Raw genomic sequence first — 19,893 nt, forward strand, 5'->3', positions numbered from 1 at the left:
ACTTCCAACATTTTGGGGGCAGGAAGGGAGGCAATATTCAACACCATCTTTTGAACATGTTCCTCATCAGAAATTTTAAGCATACGTTGTTGCCCTGGATGCCTCCAGGCATACCAACATATTAACCAGCAAGTAGCACAAAGATAAGAACTAAACCCACATGCACAAACAGGTCAACATAAAATTATTATGAAGTGAAAGTTGACCTACAACAGGATGCTGAGCTGAAACACATTTTTTTAAATGCAGCTTCTTTCCCTATCCCCTTGGTTCAGTATCACAGTGAAAAATCACAGAGGTATTTTAGAAGAAATTGCAAGCAGTATCATATGGAATTAAGAGAATCCCCAAGTCTTAGATGTTCTCTGTTTTATCTGTGTTACACAACTAACAGCCTCCCCTTCTTTCGTGCAGATGGGCAGGGGGGACCAGAAGTGTAGATTCAGCACTTAAAACAGACGTCCTCTGGGAACAGCAGAGGAGCCAGCACTGGGGTTTTCTCAGTCAAAATTAGGGAACAGGAGGCAAGGGGCTGCCCAAGAAGAAAGATTTAGTGCTCAGGAGTTTCAGGGCAAACTCAATATATGCACACTTGATACGGCAGATGTTTTGCTTCTGAAACTGAAAACAGAAATGGATTTTTCTGATCATTAAGTGTGATTTCTTTAAATTAAGAATTTGCATTATTTAATCGGGAGGGGCTTTGCATGTTTCCCTAAGACGTGCATATTTTGTGTGCCTTTCTATGCCCAAGACCTTTCACTGGAGCAAACACACATATTATTAAAAATAAAACAACCAACAAAAACAAACCCCACAGAACAACAAAAACCCCATAAACCATGGAGACAAAACTGACACACACTGATTTGGGAAAACAACATACAAATTGCTTTAGGCTTCAAATGATTTAGCTTAACATTGTGTATCTTTGCCAAAGACAGCTTATTTTCAGTTATTGTTCCTATACTGCATAGCGCATCCACAACTCAGTTCAGTAAGGTTGTTGGGCTTTTTCCAGCAAAGCTGGCTCTGAGTCTTGGAGCAATTCATGGAGTCATTATTCAATGCTATTCACAATTCAAGAGACACAGAAAAAGCCTAGGGTGTGTAATCAAGGATTAATTGTTGCCAGTTTTCAAAGAAATGAAAGGGGAGGAAAACCAGAGCAGGAATACAAAACCAGCTGTTTGGAAGCAGACTGGAGGATCTGCAAGGAAATTATTTCTGTGCTTAAAGTGTCACAGACTTTACAAGCAGTATTGTTTGCCCCACTATCTTAAAAGACAGCACAGGTATTATCTAACAGTTGCTACTCAGGTCACCAAAATCCCTGGTTTTACAATTCTGAGTTTCATTTGATGATGCTTCTCAAAATTCTCAAGAGCTTTCAGGTCTCAATCCAGCTGTAGTACTAAGTTAATCAGAATCAGCTGTGCAAAACAGCCCTTCCATGTGTTAAAGCAAAAACAACCACTCTCTTGTTCCAATATCAAAAGACAGAGAGACACCAGTAACAGAAATACCTTCTCCCTCTTTCCTGGCCTTAATTCAGATCTCACCCATGGAGCCATATATGCTCTTATCTTAGAAAAATCAGTACCTGGGCAGTAACTGAGTTTGCTTATATCCTTATAAATAAGCCCCCTTATCTTTTCTGTGTGCTACCTCTGCTAAAAGTGGTCTAAATCTTCAAGACCAAATAAACCAAGCCATTTGGCTTATTTACATGCAGAATTGTGTAGTAAATGGAACTTGATGAACCTTAAGACATTAAGGAGAGTCTCTGCACTCCACAGCTCATAGTGAAAGCCTGCAGTGGGAGGGGGGAACAGCAAAACTAGCATTTCAGTCAATCATTAGCTTTTAAGTACAATCTGCGTATTTTCCATGACTATTAAAATTCTAAGTTTAAAAATGCTTGGATCTTGACAAGAATGTCTCTAAATTAAATTTTATTTCCACATTCACATTTAGTATATGCATCAGTTTGTATTTATGATTCAGTGATCAACTTAGCAAAGTGTGCTAGGAATAAAAGTCAGGAGTAGGTGCAAAGGCCTAATCGTCTGACTTGTGCTAATAGTGACACAAAAGTCCAAAGACCAACAGAGAAGATAAATACCCATAGATTCTCCCTAATTACTTCATAAGCTCTAGACCACATCTTAGCTGCACTGGGAAGATCAACCAACCCCAACCTATGAAGGTCCCATTGCTTTCAGGTAGGGTATCTAAATGGTGGTTTCACATTGTGATTTTTAAATACACCACAGGCTTAATCCTGAATACCTTGCAGATGCTGAATTTGCATGATTTTAAACATGGATTTTAAATAATACAATACCTAGTATGTGTTCTGGCCTAATCTGTTACTTTTTGCAGAATCTTCATTTTGTATTACTTGTGGAACATATTTTTCCTCATTTTAATGCTGAGAATATTGTTTTGGTTTTCTACAAGGAGGGGTATTTAGAAACAGCCCTAAACTGCATACTAAAGCAAGTACTGAGGGAAAAAATTGTTCCCTTTCGGTAGTGGAGTTAAAACTATTCCCAATGATGTCACCAGGAGTTAGCGTGCACTACTCTTGGGCACTCTTTTAACATCAGACAAAGAAATGATCAATTACTCCTGTATCCAGAACATGTAGTACTCAGATAATCACAGATTAACCCCTTAAAAATATGATCCAAATCCTTGGGGACATGTTCTGGAGTAAGTTAACAGCTATAATAAGACCATTTTCTAAGACCATCGATTATGCTTAGAACTGTATGTTCTTCAGGAAAATCCCGCACAGGAAATCTGCTGTACAGTCAGTGAGAAAGGTGACAGAGCCCCTGGCCTGGTAACCTGAACACGGCCCATGAAACCCAAGGGAAGGTGCCCACACCCTTGTCACCACCTGCTGTAGTCAGTACAGTCACACACACAACCCCTGCAACCCAGTGTATGGGTCTCCGGGTTGTACTCTTTGTGGACTAAACTTGGATGTCATCATGCCAGATACCAGGGAAGCAAGAGTAGGAAATAAATAACATTTCAGTGCTAAGTAGAAGTATATTTTATCTATAAAGCATCCATGTCTGTCTTCATCTTTGCTCAGTAAGACTCACACACACTGGATGTGTTTCTTGCTACAGAGGAATCTATCTTGTAATAAAAAGGCTGCTGATTTCCTGGAGATTTCTGATCTAGTGGAACATGGCAATTTTAGAAATGTATTTCAATCTGTCTGGCTGAACAAGTTAATACATGGGACTTACACAGAGGATGTCTTTTTAAGTACACTGCTATCATACACGCTTGGAACCATTACTGAAAGTTTCATGTCCATGCCATTTTAATTAACCATTTTGGAACAACAAAAAAAAAACCCTAAACAAAACCAACCCTAAGTCACATACATTATGGTCTATCTACCTGCTAATTCTTGCTTTCATCGAAGCTGCTTCTGAATTACAAAAGCACAATAAAAACCCCCATACTGCTAAAAACTATTAAACATTTTTCTTCATTTGCATAAATAAGAAAAACTAACCAAACAAAAAGGTCCAGGATTGTTTCTGGCCAAGAACTGGTTAACTAGTTTGAAACCATGCTCAAGATTTCTCAAAAACATATGTCTTTCAGCCAAATAATACTGTTAACTTTAAAGTAACACAAATGCTTTGCTTTAAAAACATGCTTGTTTTCTGTTCAGAGAACAGTAGTGTAAAAACAAATCATCCATGAAGCAGATTCTCACTTAGAATTTTATCCTTTGACAGATCAGTTGCTTCAAAATCCCTAGGAAAAAAAAAGTTACACGGTTCACATTTTAAAGATTGTCAATTGTATAGGCCAAATGCCGCTAAGATTTATGGGCCATTCCTGTCATGACCTGAAAACACTGGATTCTATTAGCATGAAACAAGTATCTTTATAGTAGTCGACAAGATTTGTAAGGCATTTCACTGCTTTCTCATACCTTGCTTTTCTCTGGCAAAGACAGCTGTGATCATTCAGCAGGTCCTAAAGAGCTAAGTCACAGGAAAGGAACAAATTTTATATTGCCAGGAGACAAGAATGAACAAATAACATGACCTTGGCAATCACTTAAAAGCATGTTAGTGCCAATTTCTCTACACTTTACATGGGATTATCAAGTTACTTTAGGATTTGAAAATTAAACAACTCAAAACCTATTTGAAGGAACTTAGCAAACCAAGGGCAGGGAGGAAGAAATCCACAGAGTCTGTTCTGTGGCTGGGCAAAACAAACCTGCTCTACTATTCAGCTACACTGAACAGTAAAGAGCAAAGTGTATTCAGCATTAAGGCTAAAGATCTGATCATTTGCATGCTGCAATCAAATATGCATTTTCATGGATATGCTCTGGTTTTAGCAGGTGGTGAGAGTTTGAATTTATTATTAAGACACCAAACCATTTTACTTAACGTGACATTTTCATGAAGGAATGCAGGTTAGTTACATTTCCAACAGGGTTTCAAAACTACATTTTGCCTATTCAACTCTGAAAACTAAGCTGAATATATGACTGAAAGTATTAAAAGACTAATCAAAGAAGTCAGGAAACAAGTTACAGTACCACACCTAAAAATAGGTAATTCACGTATTTTTGACATTTGTGTCTTGCATAGACAAATAATGAACTCATTTTTTTTCTCCCAAGATAACTCAGCTTCAGAAAATAAATCTTAAATCAACTTTACAATTAAATGCACATGTTCCAATTTTTCAGAATACCACGGTCTTCTGGTTTTCTGTTTAAATGCTACAAGACTAATGGTTTTATGAAACTATCACCCCTTGGAAAGGCTTTGTTTCATCTTTTGGGCTGTCAAGTTCATAAAGACAGGAAGGTGAACTGCCTTCTAATTCTTCCAGAAACAAACAGATACATCATTCATGCATTAAATCTTAGCGGCCCTACTCCACTAGAATATCCATAAACTGGATATTGGCACAGGAACTAGCCATATTTTGAACGTCAAAATGATATGTAGTGCCCACAGGTCAGTCTGAATTCCTGCCCTCCAAAGCCCTTTGTCCATACTCTGGTCTTCACTGGAAGAAAACGCAGGTATACAGGCAGAATAAAACTGAAGGGCTCTACAAAAGGTTCCTAATAGTGATCAGGGACCAGAACAAAGAACCAGTTCTCTTGCAGGTAAATGCAGCCTGATACGCAGCTCCATATGAAACTCCACAGTTTCCTTGTGGTTGGCAGGACTCCACCTTGACCCAATATCCAGATCTAGGAAACTCTCTGCAGAGCCAGCGCCACACCTGTCAATTCTAGATGTTTCCCAACATGGTTATTTCTTTGGAACAATAACTTAGAAATATATCCTGACTGATCTGGATTTACTAAAATGCGAGGAAATTGCCTTGCCCGTTACAGAAATCTTGGAAAAACTGGTCTGAGAACCTTGTTTTAATAATCTAGATCACACTGAAAAAGAATTAAAAGCTTCAAAAACCATAATTGCAGAAGAATTAAATTTATTTTAAAAACAAATCAGTTCTATTGCATATGAATGACTTTAATTGGAGGCGGGGAGGAATTATACATGGGTTTAAGGTTAGGCCCCCTATAAAGACTTTTTAACTAATGTAAACATGTACCTTTCCTGAATAGATGCTTTGCTTAAACCACCCATATTTTTTGCACATCAAGAAATGAAAGACGCATTTTTTTTCTTTAATTGTGAAAAGGACAAGTACTTGTGTGGGGCTCACACCCACCACCGAATTCTGACAGAACTAAAAGACAAGGTTTGAGTTCCATATGTTAAAGCAATACCTGTGATTACATGGGTAAAGCCTTTTCAGTTTTAGGAATTCATATCCATATGTTTTTATGTTTCTAATTTGACAATAAAACTATTCCATATTCCCCCTTTCACAGTAAATTCTGTCAACTTCACTTTCCAGGTATTGAGAAATTAACTGAAGACAAGTTTGCAAATGTTCCAGAAGCATAAAACGTCTGCTGCGTGTAAGGTGGGGGGAATAAAAAAAGCTAGTAACAGTTTCCTTCTGAAAGATAAGTCTTTCAGAAGTTTGCAAACCCTGATACCTGGTTGTTTCCAATTGAATTCCAAGTGACAGATAAACTACGTACTTCTGAGCCCTAATCTAGCAGCTGTACAGATATTAAATTGTTCTAATTTTTCAAATCTCAGTTCTCATAGTTTTGAAATGCCAGCAAATGCCCACTGCCACATTATCTCCAAACCACAGAAGTTTTGTCCATTTTGGTTTACCCTTCCTTTTTCTGCTGGCCACTTGCTACCACAACAAATCTGCCAGCTGAGCTGCTTCCCAGACTTCATCAAAGCTCTGCTGGTAGATCTGAGGCAGCAGCATGGGTCAGGGAGGGAAAGGAGATAGTGAGAAATAGCCTGTTCTTCCAGCAAAGGTTGGTTTAGATAAGCACGTTTTTGTCCATAGCCCTTTACCCACTGAGAAGTGGACTGTACATCTATCTGCCTGTGTGCTGGCAGTACAAGGATCAATGCAATATTAAACATCAAGAAGGGCAGCTGAGTAAAAACTCCAAACAAATCAACAAATATACCCTACTTTGTAATGGAAACTATGGGGGTGATGAAGCACTGAACAGAGTTGAACAAAAAACAACTAAAAAGAAAAATATAGAATCTGCCTCCCAGCTCTAGTCATTTCAGGTATCCTTTGTAGGAGCAGTAGGTTGAATGTTTCCAAAGGAGCATGATTTGTACATAGCATCTGTCTTTTTAAATGTTTTGACATCAAACTGGATTTGGTGATAGCCTTTGAGATAGTTATGCTATGTCAAAGCCTTTGTAATTACAGTTTTCATCATTCATTTACTATATTCTTTAACAAACATGCCACATTAGTAGCAAAGCATAAAAGTTTTAAGTAAATGAATTCTTTAGAAATTACCACTCCAGCTGGAGATCATACAGCATTTGAACTAAGCAGCAAGATTCTCAGCCAGGAATCAGTGAAAACCATACCAGAAACATCACTTGTGTTGAGTAATACCCAACACAAATTGTTCAAAATAGCTACTAGCTACTGAAAACTATTACTATTCTCCATGTAGGTATGCCAATGCTACTGACATTTCTTTTCTTAAGTTTTTCTTCATACCAACTTACACTTGTCTTGGAAGACAATCTTTAAAGACCAGCTTCCAACCATTTAAGCATGTTAAAAAATACATGCATTTAATCCTACTGAAATCAATGGGACCTAAGCACATGCCTGAGTGTTTGTGAAGCAGAGATTAAGTATTCAATTAAATATTTGCATCTGCCAAAGGACTTTGTTCAAACACAATGTCAGAAGAGTCTAAAAGCTATCATCTTTTTCCCTGTCATGTGAGAAACACAACTAGATTTGGTCTAAATCAGAAGGAAGTTCTGGCTTTGATCTAATCCAACACTGTGATGAATGGACGGGGAAAAAGAGGACATTGATCATACCATGAGACTCTTGGAGTCTGATATTTGTACTTAACAACCGGAAATACAAATCTTCAAACGTGTTCATGGACAGACAGCTTCCGAACTTTGGGAAAGAAGAAATGAACTGTTACCACAAAAAAAAAAAAAAAATCACTAGCTCTTAGATTTTAAATGACACACAAGGATTTTCTACTCTAATAAAGCCTGCTGTATATTCTGGTAGCAACCTTCATATTTGAAGAAGTTTTATATAAATCCTTAAGTTATATTTCTTTTTGTATTAGGGGAAAATATTTCAAATGCAATAAAATAGCAGAGTGATTGCAGAATTCATGACTGTATAGTAGGCACCTTTTCATTTTTCAGATTCAGATGTACAAACTATAAACTGTTAAATTGCTCTAAAACTGGAAAAGTTGTGGGTATTTGAATTTACTTACCTGAATACTCATTTAGCAAATATCTGCAGATACAAGTCTAGATACAGAGTTAATGCAATCTGAGTATTAGTTTATACATAATATAAATCAATGTTTGACAATATCAAAATCCCACCAAACACTGGGGCCTTCTTATGCTATTATCAAATATAGTGTATCACTGTGGGATAGCTGACAATCATAGAATGCTAGCATAGGCTCATTTATTAAATTGGGTCAGTTTTCAGACCTTCCAAATAGGAATACTAAACATTTATTTTTCCCCTCTGGAAACTTAGTTTTTTTTTACCTCCTGCTTAATACAGTCGTCATCCCAATTCCTAGTGAATTTATAAAAATATTTTTTTTTATCCAATAACCCCGGCAAGGTAAAAATAGGAGTTTTCATAGCAAATGATAAACAGGCTCACGGACTATGAGAGAAACTAAACTTATTTAAATTGCCATACATTCGCTACCGAATCACACATCAACATTTTCTTTTTATGTGTGTTGCTGTCCACCTCAGACTAGCAGTTTTTAAGGTGCAGAAGCATCTTTCAAATATATGCATCTAACTTAATGATCAAGTTCCACACACTAGTGTCACATGCTTTAAATTTACATCACCTGCCCATCAAAAGCTGTGTTAAAAAACAGCACTAATTGAAACAGCATAATTCTTTAGAAATGGCAGCACTTTCAATTCATAGAACAAAGGGGTGCTTATGTGGTTCTTTATATTACTAGATATAATTTTATGAAATAAGAAAAAGAAATGAAGAGAAAAAAAAACATTTGAAAGAAGTTGCTGCACCTGCAAAAACACTCTTTAAGCTTACTATGAAATACAAAAAAGTGCACCCTTCTATATCTACATATAAAACATATTAGAAATAAAACTTGTGTAAAATGTTTGCTGTGCAAACTATAAAAAGTCAGTCAGTCAGTTTATTCTTTTTCCTAAACATTTTGTCACACTCTCGCTTCCTACTGCAGAGAATCGCTGTTATCCAAGACCAGCCCACTGATGTTTGTTGTTGAGAGATCTCCTCCATCATCTTCACCGCTGTCTACAGACTCATCCTCACTTTGCCCTGCCATCATCACCTGCTGAACAGCCAAAGTAGCACCATCGGATGACAAGGACTGAAGACTGTCTACATTCATGTTGACTGGAGCTGTAATTGTTACAACAGCACCTGGAGAAGCACAATTGCAGTACTTTAATATTTTTTTGTTTCTAATTTTAAGTAATACATATTTAATATATAATGGAGTTTTTTTCTAATCAACAGGAAGCAAATTTAAGGAGTGAAATGAAAATAAAAGCTATATAGGTTGTCAAACACTTAAATATCAGGAAATCCCAGAATTAAGTTGGCCAGGAATAGCTGTGTTATGGACACCTATTACAACAATTTTCCAATCAAGTCATCACAAGACCATTTCTGCAAAGTATTCCAGCTTAATTCACTGCAGAAAAATGCAAGGGTTCATAGAGATTCAGGGTGACTTAAATGGATAATGCTGTTGTCAGACCCAGGAGATGCTGAGGGAAAAGTAACTACAAACTGGGAAAGAATAAAGCAGGAGACAGCAATACAGAAAGGATTGTCTTGAACTTAAAGCAGTTATTTTTTCCTGTTTAAATTGAGTCTATTTGATCTGATGCTAGGGAAGTTACTTCAGCCAAAGTCTTCGGAAGCTTTAATTTATCTGCTTCCCAATATTCAACTTGAAACATCAGGCATATATAGAATTGCAGATGCTTAGTCCCTCTAGGAACAGTGAAAGGAATGTGAACAGGATGGGGAGTCATGCAACTGAAACTGCAGTCCCGTACTGCTGATCAAACAGAACGCTACTGATGTGCATTACACATACTGAGAGAACTTAGTTATTCACCTAACCTTTGTTTTGTAACTTCTGAAACAAAAGCAATTTTCTCTTCACATAAATTCCAATAAAATACCCCTCTAAAACACAGAAACTTTTAAAAGAGGTATAAATTGACACATTTCAGTTATATTTTTCTAGATTAAAAACACATCTATACCAAAATATCAAAAAGTTTCCTTCTCCTCAAGGGCATCAAACCCTTAATTTCCCTGTTACAGAGTAATTAACTTCAGTATCTGTGGTTTAGCCAGGTCTCCTTACCATCTGACATTGTAAGCTCGTTAGATTGCTGCTGAGCAACTCCTGAGGCAATGGAGTCAGGCCAGAACCTCTGAACCGGTCGGTTCTGAGCTGTTTTCTTCTTTGTTTTTGGAGTTTCAGAACAACTGGAATCCAGCATTGGCTGAAGAATTCGCCGTCTAGCATTGATAAACCTAAACACAACCAAAGGTAAGCAGTTGACTGTAAATTCTCTCTCAGATTCACAAAGTGTGCAGTGGGGGTGGGGAAGCAATATAAAAAATTCTTTCTAACATGTAAGACTGCTCCTAGAACACTGACATCCTTTGATTTTTTTGTGAATTAGCTAAGAAAGTACTTCTATCATTTTGCTGCTAGCAGCAATTTTTCCCCTACCTCAGAAGGGGAAATTCTCTAGACAGCATGAGAGATGTACTTTTCAAGATGTTATTAAAAACTAAGCACCAGAAAACTTGCTGACAGCACAGCTCAGAAAGCTGATACTCCTCTCATTAGAGTTCACCTAAAACATAGCCCCTTGCCTAACCTAGTTTGTTTGGTCTGGTTTCATTTACCTCCTTAAGCTCCTGCACTACTTATTTTACAGGCTCTCTGGCTTTCCAAGGTCTGGTTCCTGATCCAGGAGACAACAGCAAACACATTTTTCAGATCTTTCCCATTTCCTTTTTGTTCCCTGATTTTCACTTCTTTACTTTAGCATGCTACTTGCTGTCCTTCCACTTTCTCCTAGTAAAGAAGAACATACTTAAACCACATCTCACTTAGCTACCAGCAGTTAGGTGAATCAATTTCAATGTAGCTGTGGCAAGCTGCTGTGACTGAGGACAGCACTGCTTGTTAAATCTGACAAAACGCATTCAGGACCCATTTTTACCTGCAGTTGGAAAGAAGTAAGGTGCAGCTGGCAGGTCCACATGATGTAATGCAATGCTTTGTAGAGATACTAGTTGGATCCCAGTACCATAAAGCTCAGTTACTGCAGTGTCACAGAGGCATAGTTACACTATTCCACTTCTAGGGATCAGTGTATTGCTACTATCTTGAGTATTTCTCTGCAGCCACACAGCCAGCGTCATCTTTGAAATCTGAGGAAGATCCCTGCTGAACTTAGCTGCAGCAATTTTAGGAACTAATACCACAAGCAGAATAGGATGCATGCTGGCACCCTTGATCCTCTTTTCTGCAGGGCAAGTATATTAACTTAAATCTCCAGTGAGATGTGCTAAAACATGGTGAATCATGAACTAGAGTAGCTAGAGTACTGACACTCTCTATTTGGACATCACTGCTCAGAGAATAACATCCTTCCATTGAGGAGCAGAATTAATATCTGTGGACAGTAATTTTTTGAACATTTGCAACCATGATTTCCAGAGAACACTTTTCAGAGCTTCAGGTCACCAGATGCCTTTAAATTTCCATTTCTTTACTTTCAGGAGAGACATGAGAATACTTCCATCTCTTTCAGCAATAGAAAAGAATGTAAATCCTTAATGCTGCAAAGTTTTCTGGAGTCCTTATATAATCTAAATGTCAGAAGTTAATGTTATACATAACTATAAAATAATATCCTTGTGTTGTTACGCATTGATATGCGTAATTCCTGTATTTTTATGTATTTTGTAACACATGCTCAACAGTAAGTTCAAGTCCACATGTCCAAGTTATACTCTTAACTACTTCTCTATGTTGCAAGCATGTGGAGTCAATGACAGATGCTAAGTAAGAGATTCTGTGCTTACCAGTTGTTAACCTGGAGTAGTGTCAGATTTGTTTGTGCTGCAATCTGTTTCTTCTCATCCTCTGTTGGATATGGATGCTGAACAGGACAAAACAAAAACAAAAAAACAAACAGAAGAAAAAAGAAAAAAGGCATAAGCTTGTTTCATCTCCTCATCAAAAGTAAGGACTCCTTTATTACAACTGATTGAAGCTGCTAGATTAAGAACACCTGACTCATTAAAAACAAAACTTTAGAAACCTGTCAAACTTTCATATATGAAGATAATGTAACAAACAGCACTTTATTACTACACAAAGCTGATTTTATCCTTGAAAGTGATACCATTAAATTGCTGATGTGTAATGCAGAATAAAAAGCTTCTTATGGCTGACAGTCTTCATTAAACAGCATGATCCCCAGGCAACGCAGCATGTGATAAGATCTTATTAGTTATGCTGTCTAAAGACCATGTCGTATGAGAGTACTGACACGCACTTTCTAGTTAAATAAAGCTACTCTGAACTAAACAGATGAAGAGCATATGTAATATTAAAGAAGTGTACACACATTTCCCCTGTATCATTTGTCTGTTGTAAAATACTTGTAAAAAACAAAATATCACTCAGCTAAACATTGTGATATAACTTGAGATGTATTTATCCTTTCAGGGATATGCAAAGGAAAGACACACTATAAAGAGCACACTTAATCCAAATAAGAAGAATTGTTGGAAAGGAGATAAAGCAAAAAATTTTGACATTCTCCTCAGAAAAATAAAACAAACCACAAAGCACAGAGGGAATCATTTTTGCTTGTGCCATGAGCCAGGGCAAAGAGATCATTAAGCTCTCAACATAATGAGATGAAGAAAGATCCTTTTTAACAATGTTTATTAAGATCATGAGGTACAAATGTAACATGCTTATTAGAACAATAATAAAATCAACAGACATTAGACTGTGGAACTACTCCAAATGACTTCAGGGAAAACTGAACTGCGATTACGCAAATACACCAGAATAAATCCACCTTCTTTACGAAGCAAAATCATAAGAGACCACATAAAAGAGTTACATAAAAACCTGTGACTCCTGATCATGTTCAGTCCTTACCCCTATGTGCTGAAAAAGCCAAGATCTCATCACATTTGTGGCGTGCTTGGGAAGAACTCCTCTTTTATTTTTTGATGAGCCATCATCTTGATGCAAGATGCCTAGATCTTGGTTTAATTGCAACTGAAGCTGCACATACAATTTTAGAAGAAATAAAGCAGTTAACACAGTAATAGTAATATTCTGTATCAATGTATGAATAACTCATTTATAGAAGGAATGAAATCAAGCTTGATGTGTGCTGATTATAAAAAGCTATTTTATTTGCTAGGGAAGACTTACAATAGTAGCTCTCCTATAGTAGCATTCTAAAATATATCCAAGAAGAACGCCATTTCGGATTCCTACAGTTTTCACTTGTCATGTAACTTCTGTTTTAAGAAGTATAGCTGTTATCAGGTTATGTCCGTGATCTTATGACAATGCCAAATGATGGTTTACTATAAGTTAGAATAAAATCCACCTAGGTAACACATGTCAGGTTAATGATCCTCCGTACTTATCTACACTACCCTAGGGATCCAAGTGCTTTGTCACCCTATGTAGTCATTTGCACATGTGAAGAGCAATTCAAACCCACAATGTTCCTGTGTGATGTACTCTAGGTTACCCTGCTCTTGCAGGGGGGTTGGACTAGATGATCTTTTGAGGTCCCTTCCAACCCTTGAGATTCTGTGATTCTGTGAATATACTGACTGTGTGCAAATACCAACAACGAAGCAAGCTGTAAAACAGTACTGATTAAAGACTTAAAGTAAAATTAATTATTATGCTAGAGTTACAAACTAAGATGCTGAAGGTTCTAAAGAAATACATCTAACTCCTCAAAGAGCAAGAAAATACACATGGTAGAACCCTCAATGCATTTTACAACACACTATTTTCCTAAAGGGTCCTATTTCTTTCTAATTATTTTTACTTTCTTTTCCACTTTCTATGGGAACATCATTTACATATCAGTTACCTGAATAAGACAGATACACTCTTAAATACTTATGCAGAGATAAGAAGAGTAAATAAACTGTATATGAGATTATATTTCAGACAATTATAATGGAAATAAATCTAAACCAGTTTCTTCAGACAATACAGTGCAATTTTTTCAAGCCAGTCATTATGTCTATCTGTTGTATGAAACAAGTTTTAAACATGGCTTAAGCTATCAAATTATAACAAATATATATTTGGAGCATACTTTTTTTTTTTTTTCAGAATAATGCTTTACATTTTAAATAACCTGCTGGTGTATGGAGGTTTTACAATGAACTCAGGATAGCTCTTCCCCTACCTCCACAGCATTCTGAAACACTGAGAAAAAAGAATTTCAAGAGAGTTTCCTATGGGTGACAAGGAAAATAGGTTCAAACCCATAGGTGGGTTTGGAGATTCCTTCTCACATCAAAAGTAGACAGAGATATACATATATATATTTATACATATATAAATATACATGTATATTATATATACATATATAAGGTCAAAACCATTTTTATTTATAAGCTATAGGAATTATTTTCCAGTCACTATTTTTTTTTAACATCAGAGGAATCAAATGTATTTTTCTTCAAAACCCCTTCAGTCTAGGATAGTAATTCTCTTTCTGAAAGGCATCTGAGGACAGAACTGCATGCATTCAAGGGAAGAATATAGACAAGTACATATATGCTACCGCCAATGTAAAGAAAGTAAGGATATTCCAAGCATACTTTTTTGTCTGGAAGGTCAGAATAAGGAAGATGAGAAGACACTGCATCAGTGATCACCACCAGATTTTTTATACTGTGGAAATGGTAGCTCCTCATTTACACTTTTAACTGACTCCAGATTCCTGGAAGACTTATTTACCAGTTCCTGCTCCAAGAGAAAGCTATCAGGGTTTTCTGTAACTGAAGATGGTTTAGTTTTCATGTTTCCTTTGCCTTAGTTGTTTCTTTGAGCACTCCAGATCCAGCCCTTAAGAGCCTCCCCAAAAAAGTGCTGGTCCTTATCTTTTAGGATATGATATAACAAGCACAATGCAAGGATCTCCCATAGAGATTTTTGAAGGTTTTATGGCAAAATGCTTCCAAGCATAAATAAATTCCAAAATACATACAGTTTCACAATACTGGTGGTTGCCATCATAATAAACAGCCAAATTTCAGACAACAGCAGGACCGCACCATTATGCGGCACAGTAAATCTATCCAGCCACAAACCTAGATTAACAATTAGAGAAGCTCTAATAATTGAAAAAAGTATCTATTTAATTCAGAGGTTTTATTTCTTTTTTGTTCAGTTTGGGGGGATCTTTGTTAGATTTGGGGGTTTTTATTAATATTTTTTTCTTTTATTTTTTCTTTTTTTAAATCTATGTACACTTTACTGCCATCAGTAAAAAAAGAACACTTAACAGGTAGGAACTGTGATGACCTGCCATAGTGAGGGAGATCTGTTTGGGACTTTATGCCACCTTATAAAACTTTTAATTCCTACAGGAGTGATAGCATTAATTCTACATTAGTTACTATGTGTGTGTACACAATGCTCATTCTGACAGTGTGTTAAATTTAAAACAAGCCTCTTAAAAACAGTGAGATTTATTTGAATCCAGAATAGTATTCTGTGAAAGCACATGAAACAAACCTGAGAGTTCTGGATCCGAATAGTCCCAGGTGACAGTGCTTGTGTCACCACTTGACCTTGTGGAGTGACCACAGTGACTGGCTGATACACTGTCCCTCCTTAATATAAAACAGCAACAAAAATTACACGTAAGTAAGAGCCCTTCAAATGTTATTCTCTTTAAACACACAGACATACCAGTACTGTGGACAATACAGCAGTTTTGATAATATATCAACTATTATTTTCTAGTAAGCAGGTAAGATATGCTCTTTGCTACACTACATTTTTTTCCATGCACAAAAATCTGTACAAAATTTCATTTTATTTCCCTGCATTTTAGGCATTCTGAATCGATTTTCAAAGGACAATGCCATGACTATGGCTATAAAATACTTCATAGTTTTGTTTTAGGTAACTCTTCAGCCAACATAAGCCTCAACACCAATACCACACCTACATGCGTCAAGTGGTTAGAGTGGTCAGCTAGGTGACACCTCAATATTCAGATCAACCAAGGTGACTGAAGGTTGGTGAATGCATAGAGGGTCCTGGACACCAAAGCCACAAAGCACATATGGTATCTCAGGACAACCTCTCTCCAAGTATATGCTGCAGGAGCAGACTGCACTGCTTTGTTGCCTTTGTAGTCAAGGTTTTTCTCTGTTTTTCTCTTTTATCTTGCTTCTAAGCTTAGATAAAACATTTTGGTTCAAATGTTATCTCCACACAACAGCAAAACAACTTGGACATCCAGGATTTCACAGACTTGTAGGTGTGGTTCCAAATTCCAAAGGACATGAGACAGCTAACAAGTGCAGTATTTTAGGTGATGCATGTTTTTGTCAAACAGAATTCATTTTTTTTTAAGAAGAAAGGGAAAAAAAAGAGAAGAAAGAAAAAAGAGTAAACCACTTCAGTTTCTGAAATGCCTTTTAACAAAACTAGTGTTGCATAGAAAGATCTCTTAATATATATATATGTAAACTCCACCCACATATGCATACTTAGTACACATATAAATTAAACAAGCATTCAGAAACATTAAGGCATTTAAGTGTAATGTAACAACTTTTCAGGTATTGAAGTTAAACCACATTTTTAAAGTATTTGTGTGTTTTTAATAACAACTATAAAAGAAACAAAATTAAGAGCAAGGTGCCAATTTTCCCTTACTGTGTCATACCTGCTACTGTTGCCATAGTTACATTTCCCTGCTGCAATGCTGATGCTTGCACCATAATCCCTTGGGGACTGAGTGTGCCTGCAATGGCACTTGGAATTTGCTAGAAAAATAAAACAATTAGTTGTTTGCACATTTTTTTTAAATAAAATTTTGGCTCTAAAAAAACATTTTGAGTTTAATCACAGAATTAACTTCAAAGAAAAAAAGACTTTCGTTAGAGTTTTATCATTACCTACATTAAGTTTCTCATTATCACGAACCATTACCTTTGCAAACCCTCAAGAAAGCAACTGTTAGAACAGACATAAACTAGCTTGGGGAAATTTTAGGAGAGAAATGATTTTAGGTATACAGATATTAAGATAAACAGTTTCTAAAGGTACAAGGGAAAGGGGACAGATGAGATGAACCCTTGGTGGTTTTATTACAAGCATCAAAGCTTTAGAATTTTAGTTATTACCTTAATTCCTTCAATTCCAAAATAATGTATAAAGTATTCAAGTTGCCAAATATATTTTATTCTGCTCAACATAGTTCTTACTCAACCATGACTATGCACACTGTTACACTGTCCTGGATTCAGCAGTAGCAGTCATTTTTCTCCTTCTTAGTAGCTGGTGAAGTGCTGTGTTTTTGACTTTCAGCCTGGGAACAATGCTGATAATACTGATGTTTTCATTTCTTGCTCAGTAATGTTTAGTCTGACCAAGGACTTCCTTTATTATTCCTTAATATGGAATAATCTCTATTTTTACCAAATGGTAAATTCAGTTTCTCCTGTCTCTACGGAAGACTGTAACAGACACACAAAAATCATCTTTTAAAGTAAGTTGCTTTTGTCTGATTTTAGACTCTCCACACTTACAGACACCAAAACTTAAGTAAAGAGTCCAGACAGTGAAGACTACATCACTGAGGCTTTTCAGAATACATAGCACCGAACACATCAGCAAGTCAGAGAAGGGCCATCCCTTACAACTAGATACATAGCAGGCACTGTGATGACAGGACTCCAACAGCAGAAGCATCAACCATAATGTAGTAACTGTTGTTAATTAACTGTTGCCAATTTACTACAAAAGATGCAATTGGTTATTGCATTTAGGTAATGTAAATAATACATAAACCGGGCTTCACATGTATAAAAATGGGTTCTGTTCATAACTTCACAATTACCCCAGGTGATATGCAATGACGTATCTCAAATATTGCAACTACAACCCACCAGAGATTGTCTATTTGTTCCAGAATACAGATGGTGTATAAAAAGTATCAGTCACCTCAACATTTTAATGAAGCAGACTAGACTTAAGGAGACCTTCTTAACAAGGAATCTTTTTTCTTCTCTTTGTTTATCCTGCTTCCTGGACTTCCTCCAACAAAACAGAAAATCAGGCTATTCTGAGTATTTCCATTTGCTGAACTGACATAAAAGGAATCATAAAAGGAAGACAGACTAAAAAAAAGTGACTCCATGCTTTGGCATATTTCAATAAATTTGTCCATCAGGCAATGGCACACAAGGGTACACAAAAAAAAAAAATTGCAGCTCTTTCTACTCCTAATAACCAATTTTAAGAAAGCCAAAGAGACAGCTGAAACTCTGCAAACTAATGCAACAGAAGTGTGGTTATAACTTCCTAAGGAAATCTGAGCAAAAATACACATAACTATTTGAAGCATACCTGGGATTGCACAGGTGAGTAAGGACTTCCAGGCTCTCCACTTAATAGAGTTTCACTGTTCATTTTTGTCTTCAGGCAGGCAATGTAACGACTACAGAAATCCTTGCAGAGTTCATTAACCTTTTCTAGCTCAAGCAGATGGATACGTAGAACCTGTATTGCTTTTACCATCTAGGGAGGGAATTGGAAAAACAAAAAAAGAGAAAAGACCCTCAACTGTTATTTAAAAGAATATTTAATGCGGATTTCAGCAAATACTACTTTCCAGTAACAAAGACTATCCAATTAAAGCAGCATTACTAATTGCTAAGTGCTGACTAGAGTTCTCTAGCTCTGACCATTATGCTCCTGAAATGTGAAAGGATCATGTTTACATACAAAACCTGCGTATTTCCACTGCATAAGTAAACAACCATAAAGAGGAAACAAAACACAACAATAATATAACCTTTGTCACATGTAACTCATTGGGCAGACAGAGCACAGTTAAGGTGTACATGGAGCCCATGTGATCTTTATCCTCGTCATACAGCTCTGTGTCATACACCACACAAGACTGAAAGTAATCCCATCCACACAGACTATTCGGAAAGCATGGCTGAAACAGGCTTGGTAAGCAATAATCGTCGTGAGCTTCATATCAGAAATACCAGGTTCAGTTCCACATTACACCCTGACTCAAGAAAACCAAAAGCGTACAGAAGAATTTGAGATACACAGCAAAGACCCCTTCTGTAACTTAGCATAAATTTGTCACACAGATTGTTAGGGAGGGTAAAAGGGCTACCATCTCACCTATAATAAAAGCACAATAGCTTTTATTTTTCTATAAAATTAGAATAAAGAGGTCCTAAAGTTTGTCACATTGTCCAAAAAGTTTCATGTAATCAAACAGTTCTTCAGTCCTGGAGCTCTGAAGTTCTCTTTGCAATTGTACGTCAAAGATTAGCAACTCTGGGGTAAAAACTTTAAAGAAAGGAGACTCTTTCTGAAATACAAACCATTAAATACAAAGCACTAAACCCAGTAACAAATCCATGTTTAAACAAAAATTGAAGTACAGGAGATATGCACGTGATGAGAATACTTACAATGTTTCTGTGAGAAAAATACTCGTAAGCTTGGATAGCTAATGGTATTACATACTGCATAAAAATAGCTTAGGTGATGGTAAGGGTCACGGCAGAAGATCAGCAGCTAAAATCAAATCCAGATGGTCTAAATTTTCATGAAGCGGTAGGAAACTGAGGACATTCAAATATGTAAATAACACATTGGCAAAGTAATTATTTTTTATACAGCATGTTATCCCCAACATTTACTTGCTATGCTAGATCTCAAAGAAAAATATCCTTCAGTTTTATGAAACTGAGCAGATTTTAATTTTGAACACAGTGCAGAGCTTGCTTTTAGCATTATTTGGAAAAATTTGTCCAGATATTTGGAAAAATATGTCCAGAGCACTAAATCCAATGATAGCTTACTAAGCAATCCATTTAGTACACTTCTTACTAAAGAAGGCAACTGGGAGATGA

At 36.5% G+C, this 19,893-nt stretch overlaps 1 protein-coding gene across 2 annotated transcripts in view; it reads right to left on the minus strand.

Annotated features, from left to right (window-relative positions):
* Window positions 1–5,497: 5,497 nt before the first annotated feature.
* The window catches only part of PKNOX1 (PBX/knotted 1 homeobox 1), a 42,599-nt gene continuing 28,203 nt past the window's right edge, over window positions 5,498–19,893 (minus strand). For both annotated transcript variants that reach the window (XM_005151704.3, XM_031051279.2), the window contains exons 6-12: window positions 18,359–18,529; window positions 16,674–16,773; window positions 15,509–15,606; window positions 12,884–13,012; window positions 11,791–11,867; window positions 10,049–10,221; window positions 5,498–9,087 (exon numbers count right to left, since the gene is read on the minus strand). In XM_005151704.3, the coding sequence (XP_005151761.1) occupies window positions 8,876–9,087; window positions 10,049–10,221; window positions 11,791–11,867; window positions 12,884–13,012; window positions 15,509–15,606; window positions 16,674–16,773; window positions 18,359–18,529 (960 nt within the window). In that variant the 3' untranslated portion in view covers window positions 5,498–8,875. The remainder of the gene's footprint in view (window positions 9,088–10,048; window positions 10,222–11,790; window positions 11,868–12,883; window positions 13,013–15,508; window positions 15,607–16,673; window positions 16,774–18,358; window positions 18,530–19,893) is intronic.

Source organism: Melopsittacus undulatus, chromosome 2 (assembly GCF_012275295.1).
Source record: "Melopsittacus undulatus isolate bMelUnd1 chromosome 2, bMelUnd1.mat.Z, whole genome shotgun sequence".
NCBI lineage: Eukaryota > Metazoa > Chordata > Aves > Psittaciformes > Psittaculidae > Melopsittacus > Melopsittacus undulatus.